Below are 18,084 nucleotides of genomic sequence, written 5' to 3' on the forward strand. Positions count from 1 at the left end.
GGAACGCCCCAAGCACCAAGTCTGAGGCTGGGCTCTGCCTGATGCTGTCCTCAGAAGCCCTCAGCTTGAGGGCTACAGGTTCTCTGTACCCGGGACATCTACCACAGGAGAGGGCAAAGCAAAACGCCTGTAGGGGGATGCATCTCGTATCTGATGGGCAAGTCCCTGCTCTGACTTCATCTGTCTTTCTTCTTCAGTGGCTGTAAATGAGACCCCTGAATCCTCTCTCTGCCTCTAGCTGGAAATCCTGAAGCTCTAGGAGTGGCGGACGGGCCTGCTGATCAGGCTCAGGGGAACCGGCCTCCTGCTGGAGCAACCTCCACTGGCAAGGGCTGGGACCAGAGGACAGCCCACGTCCCCCAGCAGGGACAGCTGAACCTGCCTCCCTCCGAAGCACAGGCCTGTGTCGCAGAATGTCCCCGTACCTCGTGATGCGCCGAGCTTCCAGGTGGCTGGGGGAGTCTCTCCTGCGTTTCCTCAGGGGCGAGTAGGAGCACCGCCGCCGCCGGTCGCGCTCCCTGTGCGACTCCTTCTCGCTGGAGCCGTACTTGTGCTCTCGCTCACGGTCCCTAGGGAAGGTTGGGAACAGTCAGCGCTGGGCTCGTGCAGGTGCAGTTGGCTGGGTGGGGGTTGAATGCACAGAAAATGACCCACAAAGGCACGCAGCTCCGAAAGGGAACACCCTAAAGCTCAGTGCTCTGGTGGCATCAGCCCTGCACACACAATCAGCCGGGCAGTGAGACACTCATCCGGCCTGACAGACAGACACCGACCGATTCTGGGCTGCCTGGAGGATTCAGCAGCCTCCTGGCTGCCCCACGCTGCTGAGCTAAGATGGTTTCCCCGTACCCGTTCCTGTAGCTGTGCTCGGTATTTCCACAGCTCTGCTAAAGCTGCTCTTGCTGGCTGTGCTGCAAAACCGGGCGAGCACAGCCCTGCCAGCGGGCCCCACGCGCGCCGAGGGCCCCAGGTATCCCTGCAGGGCCACGCGGCTCCGCACGGCTCGCCAGAAGGAGTGTCGGGGTTGCTATGGTTTTATCTTTTGTTAAATTGCCGTACACGTCAGCACAGGCCCTTCTGCAGAACACAGATGATTTCATACACCCCGTTCCCTGCTCGGTGCCATCTGCAAAGCGCTACGTTACAGACCAGGAGCCCGGGCCCTGCACACAGGAAACGTTCTCCTACGGCAGAGCAGGGACTGTCGCAGCTTGCAGGAATCAAGCCCCGGGGAATGTAACATTTAAGGGTGCCAAATGTTCACAGTATGCTCAGCAGCAGAGATGTTACCAGAAAAAAAAAAGCCGCCCAAAGGCATCTCCGGGGCTGAGCTGTGAGATGCGTGTCTTCTGCAGGGTGTGGAGTGAGCAGAGTCGCCTGGACCGTGCTTCCCCTTGCATGGCTGAACGAGCGCCAGCACGAGGGTACCTGGCATCTGCCCACACAGCAGGGACACTTCGCAGGGCCTGACACCTCTTTGGCAGAGCTGCAGCCCTGAAAAGCAGAGCGTCTTTCCCTGCTGCACTAAGATTTCTCTCTGACAAGGGCTGCAGCCCCGCCGCAGGGGTGTGCTGCTGGCTGCCGTGGGCTTCTTGGATGATGGAAGCCACGGGCAGACCCGGCTGGAGCCTAACACTCTGCCCGCTGCTCACAGCCCCGTTGCTGGCCCCCAGCATGACAGGGAGGGCACTCCCCGCGTTTTCCTGTGAGGCACCTCCTACTTGCACGAGGCCCTGGCAAACATCACCGAGCAGCCATCGGTGCACTCTGCCGAGCAGCGCGTCCTTCGCAGCAGGTCGGAGCGGAGGAAGAGCCGCCTCGCACGCCGCACGCTCTGAGTATGAGGTGCTGTGATGCTTCAGTGCTGGGGATATACCAGCCTCCCTCCCTGCCCTGAAAGCGGGACGTTTCAGAGTGAAATTCCCCTGAATCAATGCAGGGTGGTTATTCCTCGGCTATAGGAAATCCCCTCTTGCCACAGAAAGCGAAAGGCTCACTGCTGGGCTCTTTCCTCTGCTACCAGCACCAGCTCTGGGGCAATAAATGGGAAGATATTTCCATAGGGCTGCAGGCCAACATAACATGCTGATAGAAACCTTGCTCCGTGTCTCCCTGCTCCTCCTTCACTCTGGTGAGGAGTATTGGGGTGCCTGAAGCACCTAGTGAGGAAGCCTGGGGAGCAGTTTGGGGCTGACAGAGGGACCCAGAAAGCAGGCTGGAGTACAAGCAAGAGATGGAGGCAGTGGGAATGCACGAGGCAGCAATTATCACATGCAGAGATAGATGTACCTGCTAGGGCTGTAGCGGGAGTAACTGGGGCTCCGGCGAGGCTTTGAACTCCTGCTTCCAGGACTTTTTTTGCAGGATTTGGAGGAATAGCTGGGGGACCGTGAAGAAGACCTGGGGATAGAGAATAAACACATGAATTAAAGATGCTGGAAGATGAGACAGGTCCAGATTCCTCCTTATCTAGGCTAATGGGGGGAAGAGATGTCCCATATTGCAGGAGCTATGTGGCTCCCTACGCGCACACACAAACCCTTTCACCCACTTCCTCAAGGAGTCTGACAGCCTGCAAGGGGCTGGACGTTGCCCAGGGTCACAGAGACAGCCATTTGCACTGGCCTTACCTCTTCCCTGAAGAGCAGGACCTGCTTCGGGAGTACTTGGGGGAGGCCCTGTGGTGTGAGGAGCGGGAGCGGCTGGAGCGGCTGGAGCCAGGGGAGGACCTGCCTGTGCTGCTGTACGACTCGCTGCGGGAGCACGGCCTTGCCGGGGAGCTGGGGGCTGGGGACGGGGACAAATCTCGCTTCTTCTCCTCCGAACAGCTGAGACACAAGGACAGGCACGCTCTGAAAACATAATATATTTGGGTGGTCAGTTAAGCCGTGGCTTACAGCTTACATGAGCTAACAGCACTCCCATCCTCCCAGTCCCAAAGCGGGGATAAAAACCTCCTGATTTCCTAGGCTCCTGCTGCAGGAGGCCCAGCGTGTGCGGTCAGAGCCCAAGAGCTCAGCCTCCAGGCTGTGGGCCAAGTCTCAGGCAGCTCTTCTGCCCCATGCCCTGCAGGCCCTGGGGAGGCAGCGAGGCAAGGAGAAGCCCTACAGCAAGGAAGGCCAGGGCTCCGGGCCTGCACAGCAGTGTGAGCACGCACGTCCCACCACCTTTCGAGAGGCCTGTGTGAATCCCTGCACTCCCAGGAGAAGTGTCCTGGCTGTGAATCGGGGCTGGCCTACCAACAGCAATGGCCAGCTGCAATTCCAGCTCCACCCATGCGAAGGCAGAGTTATCCCACTGGAGTCACGGTGTGAGAAGTATATAGGGCCTCAAAATTGTATCCTCTGACTGAAAATTCAGGACTTGTTCTTCCTAATACCAATTCCCCTGGCTCCTTCCCACTCCTGGACCACAGCCTGGCTCTAACGTTTGGCGTTTAAGACCTGAGGGCCTGGAATTGCTCCCTAACACCACTGCCTGAGCACAGCCTTGGGTACCAGCCCTTGTGCTTCAGCGCCTTCATCCTCAGCATCACTGGGCAAATCCCCAGGAAAGGGAGGCAGTGATGGAGGCTGGCACCTACACCCCTCTCCTGATGATGTCCTGTGGCACCAGACTGTTTGACTCCAGCTCCAGCAGCATCGTAGTCCCAGTGCACAGAGCTGCTGCTGTGTTATCCCACAGCCAGCACAGCACCTGCCTCCCCCTGTGCTCCCCACGTGCACAAAATTCTATCTGGTTGCTCGGGACCAGTCCTGAAAGGAGGCCGGAAGGCACAGACTGGATTTGTCTTGTTGGACAGGTGAAAAAACAGCCCATAATGGTTTCCGTGAAAATTAATCGCGTTTCCCTTCCCCACAGTAAAATAATTTGCAAGGGAACCCCTCAGGCACCTTTCCAGAATTTGCCCAGAAGGGCCAACGACACGGTCGTGTCCAGCAGAGCAGGGCTGTGCTCAGGACACAGCTCTGCACAGGGCCAAACCCCAGGCGAGCCACATTAATGCCAGAAGAGCAGGCACGGGCATTGCCCAGGGGTGCGATGGCTGGGTTTTCATCTTCCTCCTCAGGCTAAAGCGTTGCTCAATGCTGGGTTCCCGACTCCAGACTGGCAAGACCGCGGGTCTGATTTACATCTAACTCTCTCCAGACCACAAAAACCTCCCTGCCAGCTCACCACTGCAACTGGCAAGCAGGCAGGAGATACAGAGCAACGCCGTAGCGGGTATTTGGCTGCCAGCAGCAGCTGCTGGTAATCACTGACCTTCGGTCTTGTCCCTGGGCATCTGGAGACAGATTTTCCAAAGCTGTCGCCTTGGTCTGGGAAAAGCAACTGGTGAAGGAATTTCCTGAATCAGAGCTGTTATCACTGTTGGCCAGTTTGGGCTTCCCGGACGACAAGGCATGGCCAAAGCCATCATGGACTAGACTTCTTTTCTCCTGGCTGTCCTTTGACCTGGATGAGCTCGTTTGAGTGGAGGGAGGGGAAGAAGTATCGTTTCCTGAGTCATATTCATGATACTCTCCGTTCTGGCTGGCTAGGTTGCCAGGCGGGCTGTCTGTTTTGGTAAAGAGGTCAGCAGAAGACCCTGACTGAGAGATCTGAAAGCAAAAAAGCCATTTGGCATTGTTTGAACATTTTTTTAAGGGGGGTTGTTTTTGGTTTTACTTTGATTTTTTTTTTTTAAATAAACCCAGAAATTTTACCATCATGATGCACTGAAACAAAAGGAAAGGAAAGAAACAAACAAAGTAAGAAAGCAAGAAAGAAAAAGAAGAAAGAGAAGAAAACAAAAGCACATATCCCTGAAAGAAATCCACAGTAAGAAGAAACTTCTTTTCCCCCTGCTATGATAACGGGAAGATTTAGAGATCATGCAAAGAGTATCAGCATGCGATTCGTGTTAAACAAAAGAGTTCAACAAAGTAAACGGGCAACCAAACAATCAAAGTAACTAACTAAATAAAAAAAGGTGTAACAGAGGAAAAAGCCCTTATTTAACCCAAAGGGAGGGAAATTTAAAAAAAAAAAAAAAAAAAGGAAAATACATACAAAAAAACTACATAATTCTGGGGGGAACAAAAAAAGAAATAAATTCTTAAATAAGTGTTTTTTTTAAAAAGCTTCCTTAATGAAGAGGGTGAATAAATGTCACTAAAATAAGTAAAAATCAAATCAAATCAAGGGCTTCTGTACAAAGTAAAAAATGGCAAAATAAACAAGCTTAGCACTTCGAAAATTAAAAAATAAAAATAAAAATGGGGGGAGAGGAAAAAAAAAAGAAAAATCCCTCTGGAAATAAAAGGTATAGAGACACTTCTTTGTGTGCTTTTTTTCCCCCTGAAGAAGATATAGCTAATGCGCTCAAGTGACCTCTAATAAATTCCCTGGTGTCTTGCGGATAGCATCCACTTACCCATCAAGAACTCCTCCTTTAGTAGGTAAGGTGTAAGAAAAAAGGAAGAGCGGGCAACATAAGTCCATCATTAGAGTCTCAAATTACATGAAAAAAACATAAACCCTCTCTTCAATCCACACTGCCAACTGTTCACTTGACTCCGCTATGTAAATGTCAAGCCTGCTTTTTGTCTGCTTGCTTGTCTCACTTATTATTCATTTTTGTTTCCTTCTGGTTTAAATTAGGCTATCCAGCCTGCTCCCGGAGGCTGATCGCTTGTGCTGAAAAGTCGTGGCTTGCACTAAATCCCCTCGGGTTTCCTGGTGGCCCACAGACACATGGAAGTAGCAAAAGGAGCTCGAAGGAAGAAGCAAAAAAATAAAGTAGAGGAGGGAAAAATATCCCCCTTGTTTTGCTGGTTTGGAGACCTATTGGGATGGGTGATAGCCCTGCTCCTGCCAGCCGTGGTGTTCAGCTATACCCGGGCTGGTTTTCGGTGGGCTGCTGACCCTGATGTGGCGAGCAAGGGCCCCATATCCACGTGGCTGCCTCGGCCGGGGCTGTCATCCGGGACCCTGAGCACCACCGGGGGCTTTACATCATTTGAATATTTTAACCCTTCCGTTTTAACTTTATTCATATCTATTAGAGCCAGGCCAGGAACGTACCAGCACTGGGCAGCGGGGCTAGGTTAGTGCCAGCGCCTGCTCTTGCTATGGGGAGAATTAGGGCCAAACACGGACCTAGTATGCCTGGACCCTTGTGGGGCCTCCTCCTTTTTCACTGCTCTCCTAACTGCCACCCGTATCGTTCGGTCCAGGATTTGCAGTGTGGACATGTATGCTTGATTCCCCCCACTCCAGACAGCCCTTCAGCGCTGTACCTGCAAGCCAAGCTCCCTCCAACCCCCCGAACGTCCTCTGGGGCACGCAGCGCCCTCCCTCTGCTTCCTTCGCGCTCTCCCAGCCACTCTGGGGAGCTGGGATGTGCCCTCCCAAACCTGGGGTATTCTGAGCCAAGAATCAGGGGGGCTGCTCTTGATTTAATTTAAGAGGTGTTAACTGGGACACGGAGGGTGACTCAGATGCACACCGAGACCAGCACCGACTGAAACCGGAGGGGAGCTGCTCCAGGAGCAGAACTGCCAGAGCACACAACAGCTCTCAGCGAGCAGCCCGTGGTGAACGGGGGCTGTTCACAACACCCTCGTGCTCTGAAAACACCTGGGCTTGGAGGATCTCCAAGTACTTGCTGCTTGTTTAGTAACAGGCAGTGTTTCTGGGATAAAGCACAGAGGGACAGGAATTATTTCATCCCATCCCATCCATGTCAGAGCTGGGGACTCCCCATCTTCTCCCATCTCTGCTCCACACTAACCTCTAAGTAACTTCTAAGCCATGCTCACGTCAAAGGAGCATAAGAGAGCCAGCTACCCAGCTCTCCTGTTTTCCACCAATTCTTTCTGAAACCCTGACACCGCATCCGGAGCTCTGAGGGAATTGGCATCCTTGGTCTGAACCACGGCTCTCTCCCCAGGGGCATCCCAGAAAATACAGGACTGCGCTTTCAAACATGCAACCAGATTTTTTATTATTTTTTTGAGATGGCTTATGGCTTGCATTACACCTGAACCCTAACCAAAAGGCAGTCAGCTTTTGACTGCATTTTATTTATGGGTGTAAAAGACCTTGTGAGATGCTCCCTGCCTACACAGGTAGGAGGCCTGGGGTGTGCTGCTCAGAGGGACACGGCCACCAGCACTGCACGTGCGTACACACCTCACTTCTCCCTCCCAATCTAAACCAAAGGGCCTTTATTTCTTCACAGCCGAGAAATCCACCCGTTTCTTCGCATTTCTAAAACAGCTTTTAAGGCTGCCTTTGGGACCTGGGATATATGCTCTTGCTTTGCCTCTGCTGAAATCTACCTTCAAAGTGACACCTGTTGTCAGCACATCACTAACTCTAGCAAAAAACTGAGCGCTCAGCAAACTCCTCTGTAGCTCCGCTGCTGCAGTAGCAGCACTCTGGGAAGAGGCAACACGTGGATATAATTAAATCATAGAGCCTGCAGTCCTTGTGAGGGCTGGAAGGCCCGGCCTGGGATTTCTGTCCTGCACCAGGAGCCAGGACAGGCCTCAAGGTGCTCGACTTCTCCGCTCAGAGACAACTTCCCCATCTGACGGCCTTGGCTTTGCTCCTGGTTCCATTTTCCTGTCTGTGAAAGGCACACAGGCCACACAAAATGGAAACCAGGAGCCGCATCTGAAAACACTGCGCAGAGTTCAACTGAATTCTAATGGCTTTTTTATTTTTCTAGGTTGTCTTGAAAGAGCCTGGTCTTTCACGAATCTAATTTTCTCTGTGTGAACATTTGGCTTCCCCTCCCTCCCCCCCAGTAAGTAATTAAATAATCTCAGTGAACTTTGCTTCTTTCAGCAGGGGACCTGCTGCTGCCCTCAAGAAAACCTAGGATATACACTTATTGTTTGGGGTGTGGGGTTTTTTTTTTTGTTTCAAATCATTATTTAATCAAGATGGAGGTGTGAGCAGAAACGAGGCCCTCACTCGTACTTCAGAAGGTAATTTCGAGTGTGCTCATAGATCAAGAGGCAGTGCAGACTAATAGGTTACAAAAATACAATCACCACTCGTCTTCCAATTAAATTGAACAAGTCCATTTACTGTGCTTCAAACAGCCCCGAGGAGAGATAGGGCTATAAATTTTCTCAGCCATAAGGGGACCGAGGCCCATCAATGAGCAGCGTGGCGCAGCCTCGCTCATAGCCAGAGGGTTTCTTTCTTGGGTCTCGTTCTCTTGTTTTGCAACTCATTTCAAAGCAGAGTTAATTTCTCTTTCAGGGTTGCGTAACGTCTCCCCTCCCTCCCTCTTTCTGTGCGTTACACTAATGAAAGGAACAAAAAGCTTGCGTCAGTGACCCCTGCTCCCCGCGAGGGCTGGCAGACAGCTGCCGGCGCACGATGCAGCACCTGCTGCGAGGGGCTGCGAGCCTCCCTGGGGTCGGTCCCCTTTGGGACCAGCGGGGACATGGGGCTGCCCTTCACCCAGGGGAGATGCCCCAGCTGAAAAGCCAACGAAAAATCTTGTCTGCCCACCGGGGTGCAGCCAGCGTGGTGTGACGCAGGCCGGAGGGTCCGCAGCTCAGATCCGGGCCAGGCTGGAATGGCTTTGGGGTGAGGGTTTGTGTCGGGACAGCTCCTTTGGGGTATTGCTTGGTCCTCCCGTGGCTGCACGCACCCCTGCCTCCAACTGAGCACTGAGCTGCAAAGTTTTCAGGCAATAACCAGCGTAACTTCAGTCCTCTGGCTGGGAGGGGGAAAAATGGAACAGCAAAGGGAGCACCTTCCATATTGAGTGGAGGCTTTGCCTTTCAGCTCTTTAAGGGCCCTGTTTGTTCTCAGAAGCACAGCGTGCAGCAGTGAAAAGAATAGCTTTTCCTATATAAACAAAACCCCAGGCTAGAAAAAAAGAAAGAAAAAGCAAGAGTGAGGCAACCTGCAAGTCTGCTACAAGACTCCCTGAGCCCTCGTGCACGCAGCATCCCAGCCCCTGTGCAGTATTTCCCCGCTTGTACCTTCCTGCAGACCCGCTAGCACAAAGACAAACAGCGCTACTTGCAACAACTGTACCCCACTGAGCCTCGTTGAAAATTTGGGTCAAGCCTATGTTAATTTGTGACACTGTAAATGAGCTTCAGTGAAAGTAAAGGAGCTGGCAGGGAAAGTACATGCAGAGTGCAGCTATCTTCATCAGGTACAACAAAGGCAATTAAAATTGCACCCTGCAGGTATTTATATTGCGCTGCTCAACCAAAAGCACAGGGGCATGTAATACAGCTGTGTTGGTGTAGAATAAAGTGTCTGCAGCAGGTTAGGGGGGCTGCTATTAATGTTCAAAAGAGGTGCTGCATATAACCCACAGTTTCTCAGCACGCTGAGGCACAGAGCCACAGCCCTATTTCTCAACAGGTGTCTGCTGTGGCTGCACGTGATTAAAGGGAAAAATTAGAGTGAGAAGCTAGGAACTTCATTGCTCAGAAGTAGCAGGGAACTCTGGGGTGTTTTTGTGTGTGTGCATGTGCATGCATGCATCAGCTTGCACATAAAGGCACGAGGGAAAGAAGCAAGGTAGGTGCATGGGCAGGGCACTCTTTGTGTGCTTTCGCCCTCATAAATTAAAGGTAGACTGAGTTAGATGTGACCATTCCAACAGAAAAGTAAAACAATGTGTGGAGGCAAAATTTACCACACAGTGCTTCAACTTGTCAGCAGAAAAAGAAAATAGAATAAAAACTGGCTTTAAAAAACCTTTGGATTTGGAAATGCCATAGCATTACCTCAAGGAAGTTTGTGTATTGTCTGTCTGGGTCTTCTCTGCATGTTAAGATCCTACCAAAAAAATATCTTTCCTTTTGAGATACCACGATGCACCTCCCCATGTAACGATGGTTTGGTTTGGAAGCTTAGGCCAGAAGAAAGCGCAGGGAGTGTGATATAACAACTCCCACTGAAACTTGGCATTTTTTTTAACCCAAATTCTGGATTTTTCCACAAAAACATTTTCTGCAAGAGCAGACAGCTGAGCATCACGAATCCAGACCTCTCTCAATGTAGATTCGGACAGAACTAAGCTCCTTTATAGAGCAACCCCTGACCTCACAAAAAGGAGAGCCATACAACACTTGTGTATAGGCATTAATAGAGGAGGCTAAAAGTTTCCATTCCATTTTTCCCGTGCCAGTTTTGAATACATGATATTTAATGACCTTATCTGGAAAAAAATCAGGGGCAGCACTCAACCAGGGGCTTCAATTTAAACAAGTGCTTAAACAATGTCCCGACAGAGTGTACTTCTTTCTAGGAACAGAGAGGACACTAGTGGATTGTGTAATAAAGGTATTGACACCTTTTTGTCACTGGGATATTTGCCTATATTATTAACCCTAGCTAGAAAGAACACAGCAACAGCCTGATGACTTTTGCTCTGCATCCATTACCTGCATCTGTAACTATAAAATTGATTATAAAACTCATATAAGACTGAAACCCCTGCCCTGCGACTTGCGTGCTCATTTACCCCAAATGAGGCAAGTGGAAAGCAGAGCGCAGCATGCGTGAGTTTAGCTAATTTTAAAGGTTCTTACAATTTTAAATTAGAGTTTACTCTTGCTCTGGGAGCAAAACAGTTGGCAATTGGCCTCACAGGACTCATGGAGCCTGGCTTCAGAGAGAGGAAACCTCGTACCAATTAAAAAACAGACTTACACCTGAAATATGCATGTAAAATATGCAGCTTGAACACCACCAGCAAAACCCTGGTGACAAGATGCAGTCTTTGGCTGGCTGGTTTTTGAAAGGAGCTGCAAACTCATTCTGACCTTCCTAAGTTGACCCAGGGCAACACCCCAGGCTTGCAGCAATGAAAGCTTTTGTTTGTTATTCTTTCATTTCATGTGTGCACACGTAGACACGCACCTAAGTATGGTGCTCACGTTCTGTTCTTGCTCTGCCTTATATGGTTTTATAAGCAGTGACTCACGTGTACTACATACTCAGTAGATGTATATAACATAATTAATTCTGAAAGACAACTTGCGCCTGTCCACATCCGTGTATGATCTGCGTATTTTGATTGGAATGCTACCTGTGCAGGTGAGCGGATAAAGCATCTCCTCTTGCTGGGACTACCCATCTCACACCTGGTATAACTACTGAGCATTTGCATTTGAGCACTACCTATAAAAGGAGAAAAATCAGTTCCCCATTACATAACACTTCGGGGCTTGGAGGACTACGTACTCAAGACGCCGCTAACATTACACATCCATACACAAATACAAGTTTCTGCAATACCTTGAGTCTTATGTAGCACTTTCTCTCTCCAGAATGCCTATCAGACACTAACACTGATCAAAGGGCATCACACCTCTGCTTTCCAGCTACTAGGAACAAAGGGGAAATGTGCCATGGAAATCAAGATTTCACATCAATCAGTATCTAATATTTCTCTCCATTGTTTGCTCCCTCAGTTCTATGGCATGTATTATATCATCTCTTTCCATGTATATGGATAAACATCCCAAGGCACTGAGCCTGACTTTCCCCTTGGCTGCACATGCAGTTCCCATTAGCATCAATGAGAGCTGCTCATAAGCTCTGAATTTGGCCCTTGGGCTTGTCAGTCCAGAGCAACAGTGATCCTAGGAGGACCCTGATGGTCAGATAACATCCCCTGCCAATAATCACCAACTCATTAAATGTAAATGTTTCTTTTATATATGTTTGATTCCCTTTCTTCCCCTGAAGGACTAAACTTTCGGACATGAAGACCAGTAAATTAAGTTCACATTCAGCTGAGCAAAGACCGCATAATAAACACATCCCTGTAAAATATCATTGCTGGAGGCCACTTTTTCTTTGTTAAATGTCCTCAATTCATTATTCATAAGCTACAGTCTTGGCAAGTTTTTCCTCTCTCCAACCCCACCCTTGATGTGAAAGTGCTGAAGGAAGGAACGACTTTAAATACATTAGAGAACAGCACCATTAATAAATAATACCGTTTTAACCAACTTTGTCTAACATCACTATAATTGAGTTATAAAAATTTTATAGCGTATTTCTTGCCCAGATTCCCGTGGCTAGTTCAAGCAAAGCAGCATAGTGTGTAATACTTACTACTTCCTTGGGAGACAGGAAGCTGTAGAGTGGGAGGGTTTGGCTGGCTTTTTGGTTGGCCTGAACCTCTGCAGAGGAGCTTCGCTTTGCTGTGACCTTTGAATGGTGCCGGGAGCATCTTCGCCGTGTTTTACGCCCTTCCTCCCGAGACCTGGCTCTGTGCCTCCAGAAGACATGGAGAACCAAACCGTTACTCCTCGGTATTGCAGTGGTGCCCATTACCAGCTCCCAAACCCTTGACAGCTTTGTGCTGAGCCACTGCGCGTGGGAGAAAATCTTCCACATGACTTCTCTGTGGAGTCATGATGGACAGAAAAGGAACATTTTGCTTTTCTCCTTTTTTTTAATATATATATACTTAGCATCCAGGAAACTTAGGGTTGATTTTGGACCTTAACCTCAAATTTCAGCTCCAATTCATAATTTTATGGTGGTTCAAGACAACCTGTGCTTCCAAGCAGCTTGAATGTCCCTTTGTCAATACACCTCCAAGAGAAGACACTCTGCGCTTGCACGAACATCCCACCTATTACAGGTTGCATTCTTCCCTGCACTGATCATCATCAAATTTTCGTGAGAAAATTCTCAGTAATTAGGAATGGAGGGGAAGAGAGGGGGTGGTTTGCTCATCAAGTCAAGTGCTTTCAAAGAACACGTATCAAATTCATGTGCATAAACTATGCAACTTGCTATCGCAGTGATGTGGCCCTAGCACCAGCATCCACTCAGCTGGCCTCAGGATGCATCTGTCATCCACAGGACAGAGATTTTAATCAGGTCAAAGACAGTGGATACAGATGCCATTGGCAAATACATCGCCATTGCTAAGAACAAGTTTAACGGCTTGCCTGGGACATCAGTAGCACAAAGCCCTTGGGCTGGGGAAGGCAGACTGGGCTGAAATCAGCTGTCACTGGCTGAGCATCAGCTATGGGGATTAGAAGTGACTGCTGGACTGAGAAGCTGAAGCCACTGCTCCTCGAGCCAAAACCCTCTCTTTTATGGCCAAGAGCGCAAGCAGCTCAACCCACGGTGTCCCAGCAGAATGGGACATGGCTCTGTGCAGAGCTCGTGTATCAGCCGAGCTGTAGCAATCACAGCCCTGAGCTCAGCGAGCGGTCACGTTACCTGCTTCGGCAGCTCGGGGAGTAGGAGTCAGAGCTCTCCGAGCGAGAGTGGCGGTGGCGATGGCGATGAGCTTTCCGGGTGCGCCCACGAGAGCTTTAAGAAGGCAGAGAGGAAAACCACCATTAGACAGCAGACTGGGGGCTGCGAGAGGCAGCAGGTGGAGGCTGAAGTCATTTAAATCAGAAACAAGAGTTGCACTTTAAGCCAAAGAGATTGGTGCGTGAGACATGGTGCAGTACGCCAAGGCATGAGAAGTTCTCCATCCCTTCACAGCTACACTGACATTCAGGCAAGCCTTCTTACTGAGATCTACAGTAGCATTTTAACTACAAGCTATTAGGTTGCCTCTATGGCCTGCTGGAGGAAGATCTATGGACTAGCACGCAGGAACGCAGCAGACAGCACCAATCCTTTCTGCTTTCGAGACCATAAAGAAGACCTTAAAGAGCTGTCAGCTACTCTCCCTTCATCCTGCAGGCTGCCCTGACAGCCATGGAACTGCCCAGGACGTTCCCATTGCTAAGCCTTGATGTGGGAGCACAGTCCCTCTGGGCAACCCATTGCAAAGCTCAAACCCTCCCCCTTCTTGCTGTGCCCCTCTCTGTAGTGCAGGCTCCTTTCTAAACAGCAGATGCAAGAGGCCAGGTTCCAAATAATACGGTGCCCTTAGTATCAGACAGCCTTCCCCACCTTCTCAAGGTGGGAGGGTCTGGCTAGTCCTATAGGATGCTATGATTGCTGTATAAACACGAAGGACAGCTTCCCTAACTGCAGCCTGCCCTGTTGCGGGTACAGGACCCTTTTACCTGGCTTCTCATAGGTGTCCAGTCACGCTGCCCCCTTTCTTTACAGGGCCACAGGGACCAGCAAAATGTGCACACAGACCCAGGTTCACTGTCCTGCTGCTCCATTTGGGTCATTACTGATGGCTTACCTGGCCCCATTACTGCAGGGCTGTTGTTGCCCTTGCCAAAAGCTTGAGCCCTGCACACGGAGAGCAGGATGATGTGGGTGGCAGGCTCTGTCACCTTCAGTGCCTATTCCTCCTCATCATGCTCAGTGCCCGTCACAGCAGGTATTTTAGGTCTGGTAGTGCAGCCATCTGCTCAGCCAGGCGTTGCTGTGCCAGCAGGCAAAGCTAACGAGGGGTTAGCTGATGGGAACAGTCTGCTTTCACGGCCACGCTGCACCAGTCCTTGACACTGCTAATATACCTGACTGGACAGCATTTAGCAGTCTGGCACCACGAAAACTTAGCAAATCAATTGCTTGAGAACAGCATCTCCCCTAAGACAAAAGGGCAGCCACCAGGGCAACTGCTTGAACTCCACTTGGCTGTTTCCTCTGATGCTTTTTACACCCTATGATTCTATTTAAAAAAAAAAAAACATTTTGGTATCTTTCTTCCTTCTTTCTGCACAGATGAAGTCAGGAATACTGAACATCTCTCCCTCACACAGTGGATTTATGTGAAAATCCCCATTTTCTCTTCACCTTCTGCACCAGTCCCTCCAGCTTAAGATTTTTCTCTTTCTGTAGGAAGGATGAACTGGTCCCATGTGGTTTAGATAACCAGTTGCTCAACACAAAGACAAGCCAAAGCAGGATGATGGTACAAAAAATCCTGATCTGAGTTGGCTCACGGGATCTCTCTGATCCATCCCTGGGAGCAATGGGGAGGTTTGCAGAAACCAGGAGTGACTCAGTTCTATTTTGTGAGCTGAAGGATGGGGGCTAGAGAGCCCTGGCTGGTTTATCCCCAAAGAGCAATTCTAGCAGCTCTTTGGGGATAAACCAGGAAGGAACGAGCTCTTCCCATTCCCCTTGGTCAGCACACTCCAGGAAGGCATCCAACCTTTGTGTTAACCACACTGCTAGGCTACTGCACATTGGCCAACATTACCCTGCATATGGGAGATGCCTTCTTTCACCAATAATCTAGGAAGCCTTGGTTTTACCAACAATCTATGAGACTCCTGGGTGTGTAGCAGCTTAGTTTGAGGAAAAAATGGTGAGTGCACCACTGAATAAGCAGAAATATAGAGAAAAGGAGATGGGTGTTCTGCATTGCAACACAGCTGGCCTGTGGATGCAGCATGGCATGTAGTGCTCCTCTTGGATTCCCAATCTCTTCAGTCCCAATGGGTACCAAAGTAACATCAGTGGTGCTAGGGGTTGTTGTCCTTCTGTCCACTTCCTGCCTAAGAGTAAACAGCTTCAGCCCCAGAGCTGTTTCCTTGCTCTGAAAGCAGATGAGATACCACAAGTTGCAATTCCCAGGAGAAGACTTAGAAGGAAATTAAAAACAGAATGCTTACAGGCCCTCCTCCTGGCCCTAAGCAGCCACGTTTCATGCCATACTCCTTGACTGTCTGCCCCATAAGAAAAGCATAATCCTTGTCTTACGCACATACCAGAGTGGCTAGGAACCTCAGCTCCAGATTTTGGCACTCTCTATCACCTCTAAACAACCCCTTCTCTTCCCTATTCCCCATTGCTTTCTGCTCCCATGAGGAAGTACTAAATCAGGTGGCACAAATGAGAGAGAAAAGATCTCCAGCCTCTACAAACCCTTCCCTATTTCAGCAAAACCAGAATCACTGGTTTTATCTACAAAATAATCCAGAGAGTTGCTCAGGGCTCTGCAGCCAGCATGAGCTCCTGGGGACCCACCACACCAAACGCTTCCTAGCCCTGCAGCTCTGCAGAGGCATGACAGGGAATACCACGAACCACTACTTACTGTTTTTTGTGTTTTCTTTCTTCCTTTCTCTTACTTTTGGGGCTTGAAGAACTAAATAAGAAATGGCTAATTAATTCAGAGATTTCTGTTCTGATAAAGAGCCACACAATCACACACAATGTTACAGCTAAATTGCCCAAAAGCGTGCAATAAAAAATTAAAGGGATGAATGATTCTCTCTCAGCACAGGGGGTCTCAGTTCCTGCTAACAAAGCTAGCACATGGGCTTGGATAAAAAAAAATCCCCAGTGGGATCAGCTGTCCTGCTGGCTTTCCCATAGAGAACTGGAATAGTACATGCATGTACTGGGATCAGGAGCATTCTTAAAGCACACAACTGGAAAGGCACTGAGCCTGAGTGTTTCAAAGATGGACACTACTTGGGGATGCAGATGAAACCATAAAAGAAATGAAGCTCAAGATGCAGGAAAGATACAACACTGATGATTGTTGCTGGGGCTAGGTTTAACCAAGATGCCCTTTCCAGTTACATGCTTGGCTGCATAGGTTGGGCTGGAGATCTGATCCCTATGGGATCTGAGGAAAACAAAGCTGAACAGGACAAGGGCAGCCCCAGATCCACAGAGAATGAGGGAGCCAAGGGGTTTCCACCAGGAGACAGAAGTGTCTTCTGCCCCCACCCAGTGAATATCATCAGCCTTGTGAGATCCTGAAAAGACCGTTAAACTATTATTTCTACGGAACCACCCATACTTGTTCAACTCTTACCTGTGTCTTCTCTTCTTTGAGGATAACCTGCAAGACACAAATATTTACATTGAATACAGGGTTTAACAGAAGTGGGAATCTGAATCAGAGACAACATGGTAAGGCCCATCTATAGACTGAGCACCTCCCATGTCCCTGGTGGTTCCCTTTTTGCTAATATTGCCTCCGCAGTCTTACACTACAATTAGCTTGAAGGGATAGAAGTGAGTCCAGTCCCAGGTTTTCTGTATGGAGGACCATGTAGCAGTCAAAGGAGGAGTCCTTTCTGCATAATAACCTCAGAGCAAGTTCACAGCCAAACCAGCATCATGACAAGTCTTCCCTCCTGGAGCACCCCTGGGATGACACAGGAGCCATCATGCTGGTGGTCCTCAAAGAAAACCCTGGGAGCATGGAGGTCGCTTTGCAGTGAGGCCTGACCCCAGTCTACTGCACAGCCTGATGGCCCATCTGAGCTTCTAGTCCAACATCCCACAGAGGACATGGCCTGAAGTTCTGCCTAGAGGGGCCATGAGATTACCCGTGGCAATTGGGATCTGTAGCTGACGTGTTACCAGGTGTCTGGAAATGATCTCCATCAGTCACTACTGCTCAATGGTTGATCATGCCGCTTTTTGGAACCAGATATAGCTTATCATCAGCTTGTAGGGAGCACAAATGGGCACTACAGGTGGAAAGCCAAAGAGCATCTGACCCAGGACAGCTATCAGAAAGTGGTATCCATAAAAGAGCACAAGAATCTCTTATTGGAAAGGAATTATTTTAAAGGGATTTCTATCTCCTTGTATCTTCTTCTCCCTGCCTTCCTCTTTAAGAAACACGCTCTGCTTTTCACCCTGTTAGCCACTTTTGGTAGCTTCTCGCTTTGATTCAATAAATTATAAATACATGAACTTTCCAAGGGAGATGGCATCTACTGTTCTCTGCAAATATTGATTTAACAGTTGAGGGAAAATGGTAAAATATTTGCAATTTTAAAATTTCATCATGCTTTTTAAATTAAAATGAACTACAGAAGAGGGAAGGCGGAGGCAGTCCCATGACTTCAAGCAATGTGAGGTGAGCTCTCTCCCTTGCCAGCACGGTTGGGAGATGGCTGTGGGCTGGGAAGGGCAAATCTGATGGCTCCTGGTGCCTGGGGAGGGAAGGGGCTGAGATGTGGGCATGGGGAGCTGGCCGGAGCCTCTCGCTGGTTCAGATGCTGCCATTTTCTGTAGGTTGATGGAAAGGGGGAAGGAACTGGTGCCAGCTCCAAGCGCCAAAACTGCTGGTGGCACAGGGGACAGGAGCCATGTGAAGTGTGACAGCAAGATTACGGAGCTGGTGGGGGCTGCGCGGGCCTTGCTTTGACCTGGCTCATCTGCCTGTCTGTCTGTCCATCCACCCGT

The 18,084-nt window shown here is 49.6% G+C and overlaps 1 protein-coding gene across 1 annotated transcript in view; it reads right to left on the reverse strand.

Annotated features, from left to right (window-relative positions):
• SRRM4 (serine/arginine repetitive matrix 4) overlaps positions 1–18,084 on the reverse strand; it is an 83,224-nt gene that overhangs the window by 5,440 nt on the left and 59,700 nt on the right. Inside the window, exons 19-26 of the mRNA XM_080559138.1 lie at positions 16,697–16,723; positions 15,968–16,018; positions 13,225–13,317; positions 12,097–12,259; positions 4,264–4,601; positions 2,631–2,852; positions 2,290–2,400; positions 426–569 (exon numbers count right to left, since the gene is read on the reverse strand). Of these exons, the coding sequence (XP_080415264.1) occupies positions 426–569; positions 2,290–2,400; positions 2,631–2,852; positions 4,264–4,601; positions 12,097–12,259; positions 13,225–13,317; positions 15,968–16,018; positions 16,697–16,723 (1,149 nt within the window). The remainder of the gene's footprint in view (positions 1–425; positions 570–2,289; positions 2,401–2,630; positions 2,853–4,263; positions 4,602–12,096; positions 12,260–13,224; positions 13,318–15,967; positions 16,019–16,696; positions 16,724–18,084) is intronic.

Source organism: Anser brachyrhynchus, assembly GCF_964034855.1.
Source record: "Anser brachyrhynchus genome assembly, chromosome: 17".
In the NCBI taxonomy this organism is placed as follows: domain Eukaryota; kingdom Metazoa; phylum Chordata; class Aves; order Anseriformes; family Anatidae; genus Anser; species Anser brachyrhynchus.